Source organism: Haliaeetus leucocephalus, unplaced genomic scaffold (assembly GCF_000737465.1).
Source record: "Haliaeetus leucocephalus isolate CR32 unplaced genomic scaffold, Haliaeetus_leucocephalus-4.0 Scaffold450, whole genome shotgun sequence".
Classification (NCBI taxonomy): domain Eukaryota; kingdom Metazoa; phylum Chordata; class Aves; order Accipitriformes; family Accipitridae; genus Haliaeetus; species Haliaeetus leucocephalus.
The window spans coordinates 56,459-78,692 of NW_010972886.1; the positions used below are offsets into that span (position 1 = coordinate 56,459).

The 22,234-nt window shown below is 41.3% G+C and overlaps 2 protein-coding genes across 2 annotated transcripts; both read right to left on the reverse strand.

Annotated features, from left to right (window-relative positions):
* Positions 1 to 1,379: 1,379 nt before the first annotated feature.
* Positions 1,380 to 11,114, reverse strand: ZC2HC1B (zinc finger, C2HC-type containing 1B). The gene is made up of 8 exons (XM_010575022.1): positions 11,078 to 11,114; positions 9,054 to 9,118; positions 7,119 to 7,235; positions 5,975 to 6,113; positions 3,817 to 3,941; positions 2,960 to 3,065; positions 2,050 to 2,128; positions 1,380 to 1,743 (listed from the first exon to the last, which is right to left on the reverse strand). The coding sequence occupies exons 1-8, from the start codon at positions 11,112 to 11,114 to the stop codon at positions 1,380 to 1,382; spliced, it is 1,032 nt and encodes a 343-aa protein (XP_010573324.1).
* Positions 11,115 to 11,589: 475 nt separating this feature from the next.
* On the reverse strand, positions 11,590 to 21,841 carry LTV1 (LTV1 ribosome biogenesis factor). Its single transcript, XM_010574586.1, has 11 exons — positions 21,753 to 21,841; positions 20,351 to 20,482; positions 19,656 to 19,844; positions 18,547 to 18,634; positions 17,477 to 17,597; positions 16,440 to 16,689; positions 15,580 to 15,707; positions 13,884 to 14,023; positions 13,602 to 13,654; positions 12,688 to 12,888; positions 11,590 to 12,087 (listed from the first exon to the last, which is right to left on the reverse strand). The coding sequence occupies exons 1-11, from the start codon at positions 21,753 to 21,755 to the stop codon at positions 11,974 to 11,976; spliced, it is 1,419 nt and encodes a 472-aa protein (XP_010572888.1). The 5' UTR covers positions 21,756 to 21,841; the 3' UTR covers positions 11,590 to 11,973.
* Positions 21,842 to 22,234: the final 393 nt, after the last annotated feature.

Genomic DNA, 22,234 nt, shown 5'->3' on the forward strand with positions numbered 1-22,234 from the left:
ATTTCAAAATGTTCATTTGTCTTGTTCAATATATCAAAGCAAAGCATTAGGGGGGGGGAAATATCACATGATACTGGATCTTCCTACATTTTGTTAAAACGACTGAATGAACCACTGGTAATATCCATCCCCTTGCAGGCAATCATTTAATTGAATTTTGGCAACTGGTAAAAATACTCTCACAGCTTTAAAAAGGACAGCATAATAAGCTTTGTAACCCAGGGGGAGAGGGGGAAAAAAAAGTGAACTTCAGTTTGCTTATTTTATTGAATGTGGTAGCTGTAGCGCTTAGGTGGAAGAGGTGCTGGAAAATTGTGTTGCTTAAAGTCTTCCATAATGCGTCAGAAGGAAAACTTAACACATCCTTGACGACCAGCCACTCTATCTTCTGTTGCGCATTTGTGGTCTGAAAGCAGTGACAAGCCATATACTTGTTATTTGTATTGAAACAGCTTTTATATTTTACTCCATTTTATCTAAGAATATTAAATGTCTATCCCTGGGAAGGTGATGGAGCAGCTCGTCCTGGAAACCATTTCCAGGCACATTAAGGATGAGAACATTTGCACCACTCAAACCCAGTTTCTTATGTCTGCTTTCTCAGCTGAAGAGTACTCTTGGGTAGCACTGAAACTGATCTCTTGCTAGCCCAAAGTGCTCTGTAAAGCACCTGACAAAGCTCAAGTTTTACAGAAAATGCAGCAGCAGTTGCCAACAGCCCAGCACTTACAAGCTCACCCAGGCCAGTCACTTCCACAGTTCCCAGGTACTTACATGACTCTGTCCTATATTTTGGCTGCTAGCGTGGATGTCTGTCGTGGGGACCTGCTGGAGGCACCAGTCCCAAGCCTCTGTCAGCTGGCTGCAGCTACAAGCCAGGTGATACCTGGACTCACCAGCATCCCTAGGGAAAGAAGTGTCTCCTCCCCAGGCTTGTTAAGCCCCGAGTTTCAGAGTTCAGTGGCTAAACTGTGGGAATGGTGATGGTATCAATAAATCCCTCTTGGTGGTCTGCAAGACCCTGCATCATAACCATATGTGTTACTACACTGTTAACATAGTCATGGTGGAGAACACCAAATGAGACCAGTGGTACTGTCAACAGTTTATCCTGTAGCTGGCAAAGTCAGGGAGGTAGGTAGAGTTGACGATGGCACCGTGGACTGAACACTCCCATGCCCGTTGCAGTCTTCCACAGAGTTGAAGGTACCTAGCCACTGACCAGCAGCAATCGGGGACAACAAAACTCCACGTAGAAGGACCCTGCAAAGACTTCAAATACGAGTCTCTGCAACAGACTGTTCTGTGCACGCGACTGTCCGTCCAACGCTCTAAGCACTCTTACAAGCTCATCTCCTAGGCTCAAGATACCTTGCCAGCTACAGGGAATCTGTCTTGGCCATATTCCCTGCCAGGATCTCGTATTGTGCAGTCGTACGCATCTCACAGGGGTGCAAGATGGCGATCGTCTGAGCCATCCCCTTGCACAACAGCACCACAACCACCTTAGGCAGGGGCTGGAGGGCCGCCTTGCTGCTCTGACATGGCTCTGCATGGCCCGAGATGGGAACAGCACCGACTGCGTGGTCTGAAGAGCAGAAGAACCGAACTTCTTGGTCTGGGAAAGTAAAACACTGAGGAGAAGGATGAACCTCCGTGCTGTCATCCTGACAGTGACTACTGAAACAAATGCTGGCATCTTCCTCACTCGGACAATGGGTGCGCATAGTGAGAGCACAAGACCTGTTAGAGAGGTTTGCATTATCAAGCAGCAAATACTCTCAAGATGCCTGTAACAGCAGAACACAGTCACTGCCTACTCGAGATGGAACTGCTCCAAACCAAAGAACATTTAACACCAAAATGAATATTCTCAGCAGGCTGTGCTGGGGACATGAGGAGCTCTGCGAAAGTTTTCAGTGCAATTGATCGCTTCAGTTAATACAAAGAAGTTCATACTGCAAACACTGCAACAGGATATTGTGTATACACAAAAGCAAACAAGGTCCTTTTATGTTATAATGTTGAAATAAAAAAAATATTTCTTACCCAAACTCTCCTGAAGATTTTTTTCCAGTAGATAGACCCAAAGATTTTCTGGTTTTCTGCAGTATTCCTGGAGAGGTCTCTGTAGATCATTTAAAAAAAAAAAAGAAAATTGGCCAAAAAAAATTATAACCTACCTAAATTCAACATAAACCCCAGAAACGTAGGGATCAAAGATACTGATACAAAGAGCAGCATGTATTATCATTCACAGGTTATACTAGACATAACCATTAAAATAACTTTATAAAACATCTTCTAAACATAGACTGAGTACGGGTCATGATTACCGGTAGCAGTGGGTGTTAGCAAACATGTTATATGGTATCCTGCTTAGAGGGAACTCTTTCAGGGATGCAGCTTTAAGGCTGAATCAACAAGGGGAAAGTCATATGGAACAAACAACATACAAAGCTTGATGGACTACATGGACTTAAAGAAGATGGAATAAATCTTAAAAGCAAAGATTAAAGGTTATAGAGTCTTCTATGGGACAGAAGGAACCTCACACCCAGACTGCATGTTTTAGGTCTATATAGATACTTCTGTTGGAGGACCTCTAATTGAAAAGGCTAAGAAGTCCCTCCTGAGGACCCACATGAAAACCTCTGTGTATACACTCAGCACGACAGATCAGGATAATGACTTGGAAAGCCATTCAACATCAGCAACATCCACCTGGAAATTTTTGACACTTCTCATTTCTAGCAAGTGTTGTGCGGAAATGAGTTTAGGATTTCATGTCGAGGCCTGGACTTGCAAAAACAAGAATTAAAAAAATTTCAAACTTTATTATTCTATCAGAAAACTGGATTCCAAAGCCTAGAATCTGCTTTAAAAATGCCACCCCCACCTCAAATACATCAGAGTTTGTTATAGGAAAAAGATAAATATGGCTACATAAACTCCTTACCTGGCTTAGGTTTGTCTGTATTAGCACCTTCTCGTACTCTCTTCTGAAGCGGTGACACAGCAGTTGTTAAGGTTGGGGGTTTTCTCGGAGTCACTGGTTGCTTGCCCTAGTAAAAGAAGTTGCACAATCCACACTCAACAATAGCAAGGAGCTTACGGAGCCTGGTGAAAACTCCAAATTGCTGTTGAAGCAGTGCTAGGAAGGAACAGGAAAAATGTGCACCCCCTCCCACCTGGAAGCCATTTTTCCTGCCCAAAATAGGTAGAAGAGTAGTAAGATTTTCAAAGATCTTAAAAAAAAAAAAAAAAAAAAAGAAAGAAAATCAGTACTCTTCTAAAGGAACCATTTACATTATCTTTTTTTTCTGTAATAAAATAGGACCTCACTCAAGCGACTACCAATTAGCTCCACTTATCTGATTGCCCAAAGGGGCTTAGCCCTTTGGCCTTGTGTCTAGCGACCAGGGAATAAATCAGCTATACATTTGAAGGCAACAGCAAACCTGCCAACAGCAGGGAGCCCTAATGAACAGGAAGGGCTTTCTCTTATGTATTGCAAATGCTGCCAGATTTCTGCTTCCCTACAGCCGTTGTTACCCCAGAATCCAATTGCAGAAGAGTCTGAAGAAATTGTTGTTCAACTTTTTTGTACTATCGCATTCTGTCACTTTTTATATCAGACAAAGGGCTCCAATTTCACGGAACTCCTAGCTGATACTCAACATGTATCTTATCTTAAGATTTTACCAACTTCCCTGGAATCTTAAGTTTTATATTAACATAGGTCTTTACTCACCATAGACTACAGTTTAGCAAATCTGCCTCCACGACAAGACAAGTGTGACTGTGTTTGCTTACCAAAGCCTGCCCGGTGGTCTTTGCAGCAAAGGCACGGCGAGCAGCTTGTTCTTCACAAAACTTCATGTGCCTCTGTGCTGCAGCCTCATTAAATCTCCGTGAGCAGTGTGGACACTGAATATAGTCTGACCATAAGAAAGGAACAACTTGGGTCACAGTTTATACACTATAGGAGAAGAATTGCCCTGCTTTCCTGGAGCACTCAAAACGCAGTTCGAAACCTGGCTCCATCAGCAGGTGACCACGTTGAGTTCCCGTCCGCTCTCAAAGTGCAAACTTAGGAGAAGTACAAAAAACACCTCTAGAAAATCACTTGGGATCCTAAAATACATGCTCATGGTACTAACCCAGCAGACAGTAATTGCTTTCAGAAATAAATCCCTTGGGATTAATAAAAGCAGGTTTTATTACCTTTGTCCTATTCCCACCCCCAACCTCACAATGAACAAATCTGCAGAAAAAGCATTATTTAAAAGTTTCCAGAGTAGTCCAAACCAATGATTTTTAAGCCTACTTTTGAAGATTGGTCATTAAGATTGCTATTTGGCAAAACACTGCTGAAGAAGTTGTGCCCTGCCAGCTGAAGGCACATCCAAGAACCAGGTTTCTGGTTGTGAAGCAGCATTGTGAAGAACACACAGCAGTGCTTCCTAGAGTTGTTCATGACAGCGTCACAGCCCTGATTCTCCTAAAAGCTATTCAGCGACATTTATCGCTGGTGCAGTCCTACTCGTTTCAATGAGCGGTCAGTGTTCGGGGTCAACGCAGTCACATTCAGCCCTCGCGCTGCCCTTGCCATTCTCAGATCCTTCCTCCCTGCCCAGTGCCTTTTACAAAAGCAGTCCAAGTGTCCTTATCCTAGTATTACAGATACAGCATCTTTACAAATCGTTTCTCTCAGTAACAGCCCAGAAAAGGTGGCCCAAGCAGCCACCAAAAGCTGGCTCCTGACAAGCAGCGTGGGCAAAATGGTTCTGAATGCAGGGGAGAGGAGGAGGAGGAGGAGGAGCCAGGGCAGATGCCTGGCTTCAGGGGGCTGGCAGGGGGACCTGGCACTTCAGGGGAGAACAGGGAACTCTGGACTCTATTTGGAGGAGGAAGACAGGGAAGGGGAATCTCTCTCTCTCCTCCCCATAATCCACATGCTTTCTCTCCAGTCCTGTAGTATAGGATATATATCCTCACTAGGCCCCTCAGCAATTTGTCTTTCCTAAAAAGCCGTTCTCCAATTCCTTTCTCCACAACTACCGCTGCTCTTACACAGCTCGGTTTCCTCCAAGGGGGAGAAGGAAAGGGAGGGGTGTGCTCTTAGTGTCAGCAGACTCAGACAAGAAATAACAGAGTCATTAAAGAATTCAGCAGTGGAAATTCAGAGAGGAGCTTGACCCCAATCAAGGAAGGAAGATGTGTCCTGCTGCTTATACTGCATCGCTGTCATCTAGAAGAATGGAATCACGGCAGCTGGTTTTGCTATCAGTCATGAATTCCTGCTCTGGAAGTGAGCCCAGAGAGGCCCCCCCTCCCCCTCCTGCCCTCTGCCTTCCTAACGCAGGCAAGGCTCCACTGAGACCCTTTGCTCCCACGTTTCATAAATCACATATCGTGAGAAATATTGGCTGCATGTGCATCTTTTTGGATCCATAACTTCTAACACAGGGAGCTCTGTGCAGAGACCACACCTGCTATTAGTAGGAAACCAGACTCCTCTTTTTCTAAATGACTTTCCCTACCTGCACAGCTGGGTGGGGAAGGGGACAGTGGAAAAGCCACCACATGGGAGTGGAGAAGCCCATGGGCACTACAGTTTTTTTGAATGGTGAGGGGATGTATTTCACCCTCTGTTATACCGTGGTACAGCCTATGCTAGAACACAGGCATCCCAACTCTCCTCCCAAAGCATCTAATATCAGACCCCAAACTTGCTGCCTTTAAACTCAAAAGGTACAGTTAGTTTTCCTCCCCACCACCTCTGCATTGCACTCCTACTCAATTTAAGCCAAGAAATACAGCTGAAAATTAAAGAGTATGGAGGGAATTAATGTTTGCATTGTGTTGTGCCAGGGGATACAAAACTGAAGCCCAGCCATGGGTAATAAGAGGTCATTGCTTTACCAAAGATCAGTACAAGAACAGTAGTAAGATAAAGTAGACCACAAACCTGGATTGATGCTTGGTGGGGGAGGAGGTGGAAGAGGGTGGCCCTCCTTCAGAGCTTTTGTGACCTGCTTGGCTGATTGAATAGTATTAATGAAATCTTCATGGTGCTGCCTCCAGTTAGATTTCTTCCCTGGCTGTTTCTGTAATGGAAATAAAGGAAAACACAAACTGTATTTCCCCTTTGCAAGGGACAGAGAAAAATCTTAGTGTGAGGGTTCTTCCTCTCTGAGGGAAAGGAAAACCATTACAAACAAAAGAAATTTGCTTTTTTTGAAAGGCACAGGGAAGCTGATCTAGCCCTTTACTGTCTATTGACAGCCCCAGAAGATGGATAAAAACAATGCACTCCAGCAAAACCCTCTGGTCTTGGCAGACCAAAGGGCACTTAAGAGGGAATGGAAAAGACACTATGACCGACGCCTTCCCTTCTCCTCCACTTGTCAGATTCCTCTTCTTGTTTTAAACCTTTGTACATTTCTGTTTCTTTCCACAACTGATTTTAGAGGACATTTTAGAACAGCAGTCTGCATGGATACCAAATCAGCAGTGATTTGGCATCTCTGGGTAAAATTATACACATGCATGTCCATGTATATTCCACCCCTCCCCAATGATGCATGAAAAACCCCTTGTTCCAGTAAGAGCTTAAGCCTCTTTCCCTCCAGCTTTGTAAATAAGTTCAATTTAAATAAATTTTTAAACCCTTGAGTTCAACAGCAGTGAATCTTTGTAGCTTCATCTATGGAAGATTTGCGGCTACTGACAGGTCTCAGGTTCAACCTGCAGCATTCAAGCACCAACCATCTTAGATCACACTGTCTTTCAGATTTAAGTGAAAAGGAAGCTGTCAGAGACTTGCATAGTCTTTAAAATACATACACAAACATTTCCTAGAAGAGCAGAGACACTTACGTGCCCAGAGTAGTCATGACACCTACTGGTCTGGCTTCTGAATGGAGAAATGCTCTCATATACTCTCAAACCCTAACAGCACAGGGAGGGGGAGGAAAGAATTTGGCACCGAGTCAAGCACATATGTGAGACTCATCCACAACATCCAGGCTTTGTCCTCGGAAGAAACAGTAGCATTACTGAATGAAAGACTTCATATGGAGATAACACACATGCTTCAGTTTTAACGATACCTTTTGTGGGGGCTGTTTCTTCACGGTGATTTCTGTTCCCTGCAGTCTCTGTTTCAAAGAGCTGAAGGGCTTGCGCTTCTTGTTGAAGACTTTCTTGCATATTGGGTCGTGTCTCAGCTGGGATGCAAAGAAAAACAGTCATTTATGTGTTGAAGTCATGCTTTGTTAATTATGCTTCCTTACTCAGGCTTTAAAATTACTTCTGTTCAGGAGCAGGGAGCTGAAGCAGTATTTATTTCGGGTTCAGTTTAACTCCTCAAGGAGTTCGGCAAAACTTTAAAAAGCTGTCCAAGTACAGCTGCAGCTCGACACAAATAAGAAATAGAAGCCATTTCCAGTTTGTTCTGCTCAGGGATGTGCTGGAGGCCAGCACAAATAATGACTTGCAGAGAAGAACAGACGGGGTCTGTGAACAGGAACAGTCCCATTGGATGGGCTCCCCACCACCATCACCACACTTGGTTTTCTTTCTTTCTTGGTTAAGAAGAAGAACAGGCTGATACTGTTCAAGGGGCCGATATTTACATTATTAGTTCTTTGAGTTTAGATAAGCACTGCAGACCAGGGACTCCCCTGACAAACAGCAGCACTGTCCATCCCATCAACACCACTGAAACAGCAACAGCCCCTGGCTGAGAGGGAGCAGCTGCTAACCTGACAACTCAGAAGGAAAACTAGGGCTAACGCTTGCAGCTGAAAGCACAGGGAAATTTTAGGTAGACAGATATCCAGTGCTGAATTTGTCAAAGAGCCACGCCTCACAACAAAGGAGATTTTAAGATTCCGAAGTGTCTCAGATTTTAGCATCAACCTCAGTCTTCTGCAACAGGGTGAGCAATCCCCTTTGCGAGGAACACTGTGAAAGTGAGGACAAAGCTACATCTTCTCTTTTGTACTACTGCTTCAGATCCTTAACTTCTGTTTCTAGACATTTTTGACAGCAAACTTGAGAGGAGGATTCCTCTGCAGGACCAAGAGGGCAGCAGATACCCGTGTCTTGCTCACCGAGGAGGATACCAGTCCTGCATCATCGGGACACAGAAGGGCATTACAGGACTTGTATCTCACGGTAGTAATAGTGACAAGAAACTCCCTGCCTTCCTCAAAACATAGATAACTGTCTTTTCAAACGATTTTGCTAGATTAAACCATCAATGTTCTTCATGTATCTGGTCTGAGATACCAAACAAGGAACTACTAACACAGGGTAGTTCCACCTTAGTCTCAGTGCTCATAGTCACTCAGCTTCCAGTGTATTTTTCTTGTCTTTTTTTTTTTTTCCTAAATCAGTTTTTAGTTTTATTGTGGGGATGACCTGATCTACCACAGAGCCACAGGATCGGTAACGCAAACTGAGGAGGGGAGGGGTGCATGCAGAGCCCCCCCCTTGCAGGAACACCCCACAGCTGGGTTGTGCCAGCCACCCATTTAGTTTGTAATCCAGGGATCAGGGAGGTCAGGGGGAATCTTTTCATTCACTTCAGCAGGCTTTGGAACAGAGCCTGGTGCCCGCATTATGCTGTCAAAGGGACTACTTATCAGATGGTTTATTAGTCTATTTTTCCCAGGAAGCCTGAAAGAACAAATTCTGCCTAGAAACCCGGAACACAAAGGAAGCTTTAGGTTAGTAATTTATGTCTCACCAAGAGATAATATGTTATTTTAAATGCAATCTGTAGTAAACATCTGGTTTTGGACAAGCAGGTAAATTCAGATAGTGCAAGATTATAGATTAAGTCACAATATTTCTGTGCACATTCATTAATTCTCTAATCAAGTTCACTAATGAAATCAGATCATTTGCTCTTTTAAACACATGTTCAACCCATTTCTCTACTAGCAGCCACCTCCTCCTTCCCCTGTGCTCACCACCCCTTTCAGCTAAACACATTGACACTCACATTAAAAAGAAAAAAAAAAAAAGTTTTGTTTTACCAGAACATCTCGTGCAAAATGTCTTCCACAGGTTGTACAAGGAGCCAGATCTTGACTTTGGGCAGCTGTGTAAGATTCAAAGCATGCAAGAGTCTCAGTTACACGGTACAGGATGGCTTCGCTACAGCAGAGTCAGCGTTTGGACTGAGCCCTTGCTGAAACAGTATTTTGTTGTCAGAAAGGGACATCTACAGTCACGTGCCAGGGCTCCCTTTTGCAAACCTACCTTATTTATCTTGCTCCTGTGATGCACAAGCTCTCCTTTACTATGATGGACACCTTTTTGTTTTCCACATGACTGCTCAGGTATGTCCTTTCACAATGACATCATGGTTGGGTGAGGAGGTGATGGAAGAGTATTCAAGTTCATCACTGCCTAAATTCAGGGAGCGGGGCTGGGAAGCAAAAGCAGGCCATCTGCACCCAGATTTATTCTATTCTGTCTGTAAGTCATCAGGAGCTGGTGGTGCAAAGTAATGGCTCAGGGTAAAAACCATTGCTATTCCAGAAAGTGGCAGGTGGCACACTTAAGTGTAACACAATCTTCATTCTTAAGACAGAATGTTTCCATGGCGAGCTTAAACAGCATTCCAAGATGATCTTACCTTGTAGATTCAAGTTTGTGGGCATTTTTTTGTTTTTAAATCAGTAATTTTTTGAAAAAAATAGGTTTTTAAGTTACATGGAAAGTAGTTTGAAGCCTGATTCCAGTGGCAGTCACATGTTCTCATTTCAGAGCAGGGACATGGCCTGGTTTCAGCTGGGATAGAGTTAATTGTCTTCCCAGTAGCTGGTACAGTGTTATGTCTTGGGTTCAGTATGAGAAGAATGCTGATAACACACTGATGTTTTCAGTTGTTGCTAAGTAGTGTTTAGACTAAGTCAAGGATTTTTCAGCTTCTCATGCCCAGCCAGCAAGAAGGCTGGAGGGGCACAAGAAGCTGGGAGGGGACACAGGCAGGACAGCTGACCCAAAGTGGCCAACGGGGTATTCCATACCATGTGGCGTCATGCCCAGTATATAAACTGGCTGGGGGGATCGCTGCTCAGGAACTAACTGGGCATTGGTTGGCAAGTGATGAGTAATTGCATTGTGCATCACTTCTTTTGTATATTCCAATTCTTTTATTATTACTATTGTCATTTTATTATTGTTATCTTTATTATTTTCTTCCTTTCTGTTCTATTAAACAGTTCTTATCTCAACCCACGAGTTTTACCTTTTTCCTTCCGATTCTCTCCCCCATCCCACTGGGTGGGGGGAGAGGGGGAAGTGAGTGAGCGGCTGCATTGTGCTTAGTTGCTGACTGGGGTTAAACCATGACAGTCCATTACTTGTATTAAACAAAAACAGCTTGTAGGAAAACTTGAACAATAACAGAGAGCCTTTTTCACAAGAATTGTAACTGACAAGAGGGAGACTTCTCATTTAAGTGGTCCTTACCTGCTCTTGCTGAAACAAAAGAAATTCTTGCCTTACTGAGCAGATGTGTGACTGTTTCTTACCTTTTCCTTCAGATTTTACCATACTCCAAGGCACAGAGTTAAAGTTACTACAGTGTTTCATTGATTACAAGTGTGGAGGAAGAAAACAATTCTATAACCTTTTTGACTCTTACTCTATTGCCTCTGTTTAAATGTCTTTCCACTTTTGTTCCCAAGCAACATCTTTCTGTGTGCCTGTGCTTAGTCTGGACTATACTCTTCCTTTCAAGCATTTTCCTCTGCCTCCCCCATCTCTTTAATTCTGTTCTCAACCCCTCAAGGTTTTGACTGGTACAGCTTTTTTTTTTTTTTTTTTTTTTTTTAAAGGAATTTATGTACAAGGACAGTATCATGGAATCAGCAATGAGAAGTCAGGAAAGGACTATTTGCCAGAGATTAGTTACTTTAAACATGTACAACAGCACACGAGTTAAGGACTAGTAAACAACATAGTGCACCATCTTTAGTAAAGATTTTCCTTTTCAGTAAATCACAAAATCACATTCCACTCAAACCACTGAACAGCATCTATTACTCACATGTTCCATTTAACTCCTTTCCTGGTATCTGACTCATCCCAATAGAATGGCTTCTCAAATTTCTTCTTCTGCACTGCTGTCAAGAGTCACGAGTACTAGGTGGTCAGCCTTCATTACTCAAAAGCTCTCAATTCAAGTTACCATGCATCAGCAATTACATAATTAACAATTATGACACAGGCAGACCCTTCTTAAGCCTGTGGAACATGAGAGGACTAGTACTGATACCAGCTAAATTAAAACCTTGAAACTTGTTCTTATCTTACAGAAAATTTCTACTGACCTGGTTGACACAGACTCTTGAACAATTAAGGCTTAATCTAGATGTGAATCTAGATGTAAATCACACAGTTATTCTACATCTTTTGTAACACTACCCAAACAATAAATAACCAACCCCGAAAAGAACTAAGGAGTGGGTGAAAACTCCTCAACTTGCAAAACTGTGCTATATCAAGGCACTATATCTAACCATCAGTATAAGGGAGAGAAGACATAAATGGATATATTGCTTTGTAAACTGAAATAATTTAATAGAAGAATCTAATCAGATTAAATCTGTAGGATTCTGCTGATTTGCTGAATACATTCAACAAATACATATATAAAACTTTTGCAGTGATAGCTTGTAAGAAAATTTTTTATCATTTTAAAACATTTCTACAGTAATGAAACTTTGCAATAGTAGCCATGTCACTCATGACAGAATAGACATCACTAATACATTGTTTTATGTATAACTTCATTTCAGAAAGAATGACAAGTTGCTGGTTCTTGGTACAGTAATATCTGAATAACCCCCTTTAGGCATGACTGGCAAAGGTATGAGTTAGCAGTTCCCTTCTCAATATGAATGAAAACTCAATGATGTTTCCACAGTAAGTTCCTCAGTTTTATCAAGACAGCTTCAGTCCTTGAACGTTTTGTTTCAGATTAAGCAACTCTTTTTCTTGCCTTGTTTTCTCCAATTTGAAGGCTAGCTTGTTGGCTTTCTTCTCCATTCTGCGTTCCTGTGCATACAAATAATTACAAATTTACAAAATAGGCATAACATGCAAAAAGAAATCATTCTAATTAACAGTTCTAGATCATGAAAACAGCAGCAATCTGGACAATAATACTATTTATGGCACTAATTATTAGTAGTCAAACTAATATGCATACCACCAGGATTATAATCTTTAATTAGCTCAAGCTTCTGGCAATTTGGCAATTTCTGTTCCTAAATAAAACAACCCGTATATCACTGTGGCCAATTAGATTTTCCACATTTCTTTCAGACAATTTTCACTTTGCATGATCTGAAACATCATAACTGTTTTCTTTGATTCCCTAGATAATAAGAAAATTAGAGTTATATATGTAATAGTGGCCACAATAACAGACCCCAAATTTCCATATTGAAATTAGGATGACAAAATTATGACCGTAACTTTTTTTCCAGTAGATTTTTTTTTCTTTAAAGAAGCAACAATTAGTCCTTTGGGACCAGCAAGTTTTTCCCATTAATTTCCAGACACAAGAACAAGTGAGCTTTAAAAAATGTTCATAAGACAGAATTCAGATAACATAACATGTTTTTGCAGGGTTTTATTTAAAGTAAGGCGTACCTTTCGCTCCTCTCTTATAGCCTGTTTTCTAGCTTTGCGATCCTCTTTGCTCTCATCTTTGGAACGGGGCTGTGTTGATGCTCTTGGCAGGTCACTGCTATTAATCATTTGCATGCGTTCAATCTGCTTAGCAGTAAGACCCTTCTGAGGCAAGATATGTAGAGGAATTCCAGTCTTCTGGGAAATTTTTATTGGTTTGGGCTAAAATAGAGAGTGCATATGTATTAATGGTCCCTAACTTTCTCTCCAAGAAGTGCACATCGCACTGCCTTATCAGTATAAAAACATTAGATTCAGATTTAACAGTAATAAACATATAAGTTTCCTCATACCGTTTTCTTCCCTCAGAAAAATGGTATTACTCCCAAAGTAAGAAATCAAACACACCTGTGAACAGAATATGGCCTCCCAGAACAAGAAAAAAATTTCTCCCTTTTATTTAAATATTACTGAAAAAGAATAACTTAAGTAGGCTTTATAAGCTTTCAAGATAAATGTTTCCTTTCAAAATCTTGAACATCAAGCTGTGCTCTAATACTGGGGAATTTCTGGAAGGCCAAAGAACTACAATAAATTGTTTCAAACTGTAGAAGGGAAGTAGCCTATTTTCAAGAAAAAAAAAAATCTAAGAAGTGGTTGCGAGACATAGATTACACAAAGATATATCACAGATAATAAGAAAGTAAATTCCTTGCTCTCTACATTTCTGCCTAGCTATTACAATGATTTTGAACTTACTCAACTTTCCAAACCCTTCTTCAGTGAAGAAGTAATACCAGAAGCTAACACCCTCCCCAACCCTCTTTTCTGCTCTGTCCTTCTTTTAAAAACAGATATCCATTGAGAAAACAATCACTTTTGTCTCAAGTTTTCCCAGGCCAGGGTGTTATTCAGAATAAGTTTAATGATTTTACCTTTGACGGCTCCTTAATAAGTGTTGGGTGATTATATAAGTTTGAATATGTACCTAGGTCACCAAAAAAAAAAAAAAAAAAAAAAGTAGGGAAGAAAGGCTTGCAAATAGAAATAGGTAAATTTATTATGAATTGTACTACTACTTAGTCTTTGGAAATTCCTGCTGTTGTGCACCACAAGAATAAACCATTTTACCTAAAGTACTGTTAGAAAAGTTCTGAGATCACCTATCATTTACTTCAAAATCCTAGGAACAAACAAGCAAACTCCAGAATACTTACTCAAAATGGATTCACAATCCCACTTTTCTTTTTGTTCCTCAATAACTACAGCTACTATTTCTTCCTTTTCCTCCTCACTTTCTTCATTCACAGGAGAGTCTAAATCATCACAGGGTTCAAGAGCATCCAATTTCACACAACTTTGAAGAAGTCCAGAAAAGAAAAAAGATAAGGTTTATCTTTTCTTGAAAATGTGCAATTACGTTGTCATGGTTTAACCCCAGCCAGCAACTAAGCACCACGCAGCCGTTGACTCACCGCCCCCTCCCCCCAGCGGGATGGGGGAGAAAATTGGGAAAAGAAGCAAAACTCATGGGTTGAGATAAGAACAGTTTAATAGAACAGAAAAGAAGAAACTAATAATGATAATGATAACACTAATAAAATGACAACAGCAACAATGAAAGGATTGGAATGTACAAATGATGCACAGTGCAACTGCTCACCACCCGCCGACTGACACCCAGCTAGTCCCTGAGCGGCAATTCCCCGCCCCCACTCCCCCCAGTTCCTATACTAGATGTGATGTCCCATGGTATGGAATACCCCTTTGGCCAGTTTGGGTCAGGTGCCCTGGTTGTGTCCTGTGCCAACTTCTTGTGCCCCTCCAGCCTTCTCGCTGGCTGGGCATGAGAAGCTGAAAAATCCTTGACTATAGTCTAAGCATTACTTAGCAACAACTGAAAACATCAGTGTTATCAACATTCTTGGCATACTGAACTCAAAACATAGCACCATACCAGCTGCTAAGACGACAGTTAACTCTATCCCAGCTGAAACTAGGACATAAAGTAAACCCAGTCTCCCCTCAGTAAAATCCCAAACCAAAGAAAGCTATTCCCAAGGAAACTTTCCTGCATATTTCATTAAGTAAGCAGCCCCAAAATAAACTAAAACATTAGGACAAGAGACATTAAGTCAACAAAAGCAGTATTTCTGCATTTGAAAAGTATGTGGCACACAATATTTGTGACTGGAGGGCAGGAAGAGAAGAGGCTTTACTTTTTGGTCCGTAAGCAAGGCAGCTCTAAAGGGGATTATGTGCTCTACTACTGACCAGTCATCTTTCACTACAAGGGACACAGTACTGTATCTTTCAATCAGGAAACACAAGACTAACGTGAGAACATCTAGCCATTTAACTTTGGGATAATATCACCCACTTTAAGACAAAGTGAATATACTGTGGAAATGCAGTCTTACACTGACACGGGGTTGCTTTATAAACACTGGGCTTTGCAGTGCTCCAAACAGTGGGACCCATGCAACAGTCCCCTGCGAGTTTATGGTCATGTAACTAGGTATATACTGGAATCAACTGCATACCAGTGAGACAGAATATACTTGGCTAGAGTCTGTTAAACACAAAAGTAAGGTATAAGGAGAAAGGCAAATTACACTAAAAAGGAAAAGGAAGAATGCCTCTAGAAATTACTTATACTAAATTCAATACAATTATACAAAAGGAGCATAATCTCACATAAACCAACAAAATCCCTCCACTTAACTGTATCAACTCATAAGTTAAGATCGACATTCAGTGACATAAAAAAAATGATAATACTCATATGTAGCTGCTTTTACTGTGAGATGTAATCTTTGAGTACATGAACTGGAAACAACATACTCAAACTTTCAGTATAAACACAGGATTACATAACTACTTATGTGAAGCAGTCCTTCTGGGAATACATACTTTTTTGCTTTCTCTTTGTAGTAATCATTCAGGACTTCCTGCAACCGAGCATTGTCTGTGTTAATATAGCCTTCTAACTCCACATTATCCAAGGCTCCAATTTCATCTTCATCAAATTGTTCAAAAAACTAAAATAAAGAAGTGGGTATCTGTAATCAGATAGCATTTGTCATGCAACTTCTTGATAGCTTAAAGAAGACCTACACATTTTTTTTCTACTTGCCCCTTTTTCCTCTCCCGTCTCATTTGTTGAACAACTGCCAAACGCATCTGCAGTAGGATTTCCTCCTTACTGTCAGTATTCTTCCAGCACAGGAGTGACAAAGTTATCTTTTAATAATACATAAATCAGCTTCTGGAACATGTTTCTTATTCTGATGCATTATTTCAATCTGCACATTAAAAAGCCTGTCATTGCTCAGGACAAAAGTTACACCATATTTCCACCATTCTGATATCATTCCATTAATGTATACTTGGCACAGTGGGAAGAAAGGGTGAAAGATGAGAGTCTTTACCAGGCACTTGTACATGATTTGCTGTGTTGAACTGAGCCTCAGACAAAAGTGTAACACCAACTACAAATGCTCATTATAGTGACTGGAGTAATTTTGTTTAACTGTATCAGTGTTAGGCCTTTTAATAGCAATTAACACTATGACCTATTTAACACAAGCCTCTTAACACAGACAAATTAAATGCAGAATATGTGCAAAGAATAGCTGTTTGATGTTCTGACTACTGAAGGCAGTAGGAATTTGCACAGGCATACAGGATACCACCTTATGAGATGAATCAAAAGACAAAGAAGCATTTAACACATCCTTATGTTTAACAGTTACATTCTTGAGCTGCCTCACCTTCTCAAATCTGTCATCCAACAGGGTTAACTGCTCATTCCTTCTCATTACTGAAGATGTCATAGAATATTCTGTGAAACGACTCCTGGTTTCTTCTTGCATAAAGAGAAATTCCTTTGTCTGTCCATTAACCCCATCATCTGATAAAGGACCTTCTGAATCACAGTCTTTATCATTACTGTAACTATCCTTTTCATCACTGTCATCCTCCACATCTTCCCATTCATCTTGATCCTCAGCATCTGATCCCCTGAACAGAAGTATAAAACAGTTTTAGAATAATACATGGACCTTTCCACAGCTCTGACCAATGCTGGGTTATCTGAAACAATTTGGCAATAATAGATTTAAATCTTGAGAGGGAAAGATAAAAACTGATTATTTTCAAGCCAGTAAAAGAAAAACAAGTTTAGCAGTAATGGTGTTGCCAAAGCCAGCATAATACTACTTTTGTCTGAAAGCTAAAAAAATTTCTGATAACTGTTGGATCACACATCTGTGCACTGAGAATGAGGTTATGTTTACATTCAGCTACACACGTCAAAGTAGAAAAAGAAAAATACTAGCTGCTGCATTTTTGAACATCAAAACTAGCAAAATTTCTTGTGGTTCATAAAATGATGAGAGTGATACCAACACCTAAATAAATAATATGCAGTGGGGTATTACATGAAGCATTTGTAAAGGTTCTGGAAACACCCGTTAGCCTTCATCAATAGTATTACTGACGTATTTTGAATGTGATAGATGGTAATGTTCAAGAATCCTATTATTCCATACATTGCATCTGTAAAGAAATACATATAATCCATGAGCTCGAAGTAACAAATGAAACCCATCTCTTAGATTAACACATCAAAATTTGATTTTGTAACCTACCACCCACAAAACACAAGGTAATACTTTTTTCCTTTAACACACCAAAGTATTCAATTTGAAATCTGAAACCATTCTTGCTTCCTACAACAACATATGAAATAACAAATAGCATCATTCCTATTTACATATGACAAACAGTTCTACAAAACTCTATCTACCCTTTCTGTGGTTCATTTGCTTGTCGAACAAAATCATCTTCCAGGATATTTTCTGGATTGTCAAAGTCAAAATCATCATCAAGAGCTGCAACAATATCAGGGTCAAAATCTAGCCGTGGTCCTAGAAAGTTAAAAAAACAAAAACAAAAACAAAACATGAATAAATTTCTCTAACATTATAAAGCTACTTTCCTAGATAAAAACCAATCCAACTAGACTGTTAATTTGCACTAAGGAAAGATTAAACCTAATAATCACAAAATTCCTCAATAATATTTGTAGATTTGATACAAGCCAAGGCAAATCACCAGCCTCTTGTCAATTCTCCTCATCCAGAAAAAAAAACAACATTTCCCAGAGGTCTTAAGCTTCCATAAACGTATTTTAATATATTTTACTTAGATATTTTTTCTTCTACAATATTCTAAGTTGAAGTACTGTATGATAATTGCCAACTCTAGCTCTCACCCCCTAAAATTCCCTACATTACAAAAAGTCAGAAAGTGTTTCTCTACTGCAATTAACAGAAGTGTCTTTAGCATCCTTCTGCTAGGACAGAGAGAACTACCACAACTACTTTCTGTTATAAAGTATTAAGATAGTTGTAAAGTGAATGTTCAGTGCAAATATAGATACATAACAAAAGTGTACTTCCAGCCTGTAACACTGAAATAATACTAATGAAGGAAAGTAAAAAACACTCAGCATTTGAAAATAACATAAATTCTGAGAGTGAAAATCCAGTTCCAGAAGTGGATTCAAACAGATGGAGCAATAAATCAACAGTATTATCTACAGTTTTCCCCTGTTATTAGTTTATATTTGCTACACAACAGTAAGAGCTCACGGATTCCGAGCTCCCCTGCCCCCAGCAAAGCTAAAAAGCTATTATTAGTGAATCACAGAAATAGGTATCAAACTGAAACACAGGTCTCAGAGATTATTCTTTATGTCTACTATTGAGCCTGTTCTAAACAAAACCTAATATGACACTGTAATTGAAGCCATAATTACCATCTAGTACCTAGATGGCAGCTCACATTACAAAAAGGCAAGAGATTTAATGATACCTGAAACAGGAGCAGCTTTATTTAACAAGCCTACATCCTCTTCAAACTCTGTGGCAAATACTGAGGAAGGCAACTTAATAGATGGAGCCTTAGAAAAAGAAGCAAAAAAAACCATCACAGTATACTTGTCCTCAGTTTCTCATTTCAGCCCACATTAACAAAAATGTGCAGATAACCATGTGACCAAAAGAAACTCTGAGTGCTATTTAAATGTTAAGACAAGTGCTACTTTACTGATGGCAAATTTTCAAAGTTATGCAATAAAACCTAGGTATTGGCAGCATTCATTCTCATGTCAATAATCTCCATGTAGAGAGACAGTATTTTTGCATCTCTGACGCTTTTTAGAGAATGGTCGAACAATGAAATTTCTGACTTTTTTTTTTGTTTTGGAGAACACTAACACACATTTGAAATTACCCCTTTATTGACAGGCTTATTAACAGCGTACTAACGTGCACATCTAAAATAACTTTAAATCTTATGTAGTATCACCAAACTGTACCCGAAAGGTATTTCTGACTAAGAAAATCAGTTTTGACTAAAATTGCAGTATTTGGTTAAACCAAACTCCCTCAATTAGAAGTGACTGACTGTTGCTTGAAATTGCTTACTGTTTTTCCATTCCAACATGATCTAGCATCATGAAATTCCACAAGTTATGCCAGCAACTGAAAAGTTTTATTCCCTCTGGGTTCTGTTACATTCCACTTTAAAAACACAGTGTAGGGGTAACACAATCCAGTATATTCATAACTCCCTGAGCATTCAAAAGTTCTAAAAATCTTAAAAACAAATGCCAACCCAGAAGAACATGACTTGTTCAAACAAATACCTTTGTAAGCCATCTCTGTCAAAAAAAGCTTATCACAGGTACATGAAGTGTTTTAATACTGTGCTAGCAAAATACTATTCATCAACAAATTTTGGCTTGTCAACTTTTGTTTTTACTTGTAGGAAGTAGGAAAGCCTGACTGTGGGTCAAAAAGATCCTACGTGTATATATATAGGTCACAGTCACAAGACTTGTTGAATACGGTTCATGAGGCTACAGGATGCTAAACTCCAAAAACCAGCGTAAGATTATTATTAGCAAAAATACTACTTACTGGAACGCGCTGAATTTCGTCTTCTACATGCCCCTCATTTGTGACAACAATTCTGCTTTGCTGTCCACGCACAGAAGGGACAAGCTCAGAGGGACCAGAGGCTTCTTTTAGATGCTGCAAATAGTCATAGTCATCATCAAAGAAGACTCCATACTTCCGCTGCTCTTCCCTCCTTTGCTCCTCATGCCCCTTGGAATTGTAAAAAGAAATACATTTAGTTACTTAAGTCCATTTAAAACTTATTAGCAGAAAGAAAAAGTAACACATCTATTGAGTATGCCTGAATTCTAAAGTCCTTGTAGTCCTCTCTCCACTCATTACACTAACGAACAGCCAATTAGGATGTCATAACCACCTGATTCAGTGTTCAGATGCTGTGTGAGCAGGACACTAAACAACTTTTTCCATAAGCAGCATAACTAACAAAGCCTGTTTTTTCAGGGTGGGCCAGGCAATTTTTGTTGTTGTTTTTTTAAGATGTTTATACCCCTAATGCCAGTTAGTCACCCTTCAACGCATGAGGCAGTAACTCACAAGTATCAACTTCCCCACAACATCCCTTTCTTCTTAATAAACTGGGCCAAAACCTACTTTTTCTCAGGCTATATTTTTGAATTGTAGGATTGCATACCCACTTTTCTCTCCTGCAGCACTTCTTATCTGAATGAACTTCAATATTAAAAGCAAGTATTTACCTTCTGTGTAGGCAGCAGAACTCGCTGGGGTGCAGAATCATCAGCAGCAAGTGGATCCCTCTGACTTCTGTGCACTAAGTGAAATGTTACCGCTTTCTTCTTCTCTATGAAGGGTTTCTTTTTCTTGTGAGGCTGCAAAAGGACATTTGGTTAATCATTAATAAAAAATGAAATATTAAATGCACTTAAAAAGACACTTTTGCCTGGAGTGTGCTCCTGTATTCCTTTTAAGGCAATGCCTTATAAACATATACTGAGAAACAAAGCAAAAAGAGCCTAGTGGTAGCTTAACTCTTCTCACCACATGTACAACAGCCATTCCATATGTTCTAATAGCACATGCAGCTGTATTCACCCGCAAAATGGCAAGACACTGGTGCAATAAATATTTGATTATAGCATATGCACATTAACACATAATCCTAGAAAGCAATTTTTAAGTAACTACTTTCTAAACACTGGTTCAAATCTGAAACAAACTTTGTCCAGTAAACACAGGAAACTGACATAAGGAAATTGATCTAGACACACCTAGCTTCTTCAAAACTGTTCAGACAGCTGTTCCTACACCAGCAATTCAATATCGACCACGAAAACTACTGGCTGCACCATTACACTGACATAGCTCTAACATTCTGGATCAACGAAAATCTTAAGTACTCTTAACTAGGTGAAAGCCTTTTCTACAAGTTCACACACATGACTTGGAGAAGTACTTTTATCAACATTTCTGGCTTTACTTACCTACCAACATGGGTAAATAACATATATGCAACTTCAAAACTACTCTACAGATCTAACCAATCTTTTCTGCCTGGTAACTTCAAGCATACAACATGACACACCATGTCATACCAAAGTTCAGAGCATATCAACTGCCGCCACACGTTCCAAGTTAAAAACCCTAAACCGTGCTTTAAAGTCTTACGCTTGGAGCCACCACAAACAGAAACAAGGCAAGTTTTTGGAAGCGGGCAGCGTGCTGCCCCTACAGAGAAACGCGCGGGTGGCTGACGGTACGAGGGAAGCGCCCGTCACGCAGAGAGGCCGCACGAAGCCGAGCGGGAAAGCGGCCCCCCGCCCCTCAGGCTGGCCTAGGCCCCGCGCCTCGGGACGCCGCCTCAGCCGCTCCCCGCCGGGCGGCCCAGGCCGCAGGGCAGGCAGGCCGCCCCTCACGGCGGCTTCTCCCCCGCGGGTCCGGGGCTGCCGGGGCCCCCCCCCCCCCGAGCCGAGGAAAAGCTCCCCGACAGCCCCGCAAGCAGAGCGGCGGCGCTTCTCCCCTCCAAACCGCGCTGCGGAGACGGCCCGATTTCAGCCCAAACGCCGGGGGAGAACGGACGGACGGACGGACGCGACGGTTAGCTGTTAGCGACGGGGGCCGCCCGCCCGCCCGCCTCCTCACCATGGCGCCCGGGCAGCGCGCGCTGCCCGCCGGCGAGGGGAGCCGCTACGGCCGCCCCCCCGGCACCCCCAGTCCTGCTCGCTCTCACGCTGCCGGGCGTCAGCACCGCCGCGCTGCGGCCTCCATCTTGGGATGGACCGGTGACCAACGGGGGGAAGGCGATAGGCTGCCAGTCCGGACAGGGCTTTTTTTTTTCCCCCAGTAACAAAAACAACGAGGCTTTTGTCGGACTGAAACACTAATTTAATAAAAGAGAGGCTCTGCGAATGCAAACAGGGTAACTCCTCCTACCATCCAGAAGCACGTTTTCCCACTTCTCCCCCCAAACTGATGGAGAATGGTTCCACCCGCCAGCGGGCCTCAATGGCAGAACGCTCTGCAGCGGGCCAAAGGGCACCGCGCGTGCGCAGGGGCCGGCCTGTCGCTCGCGGGACGGGGCGGGCGGCAGGGCGGGGCTCGCTGGCAGAGAGGCGTGGCTTAGG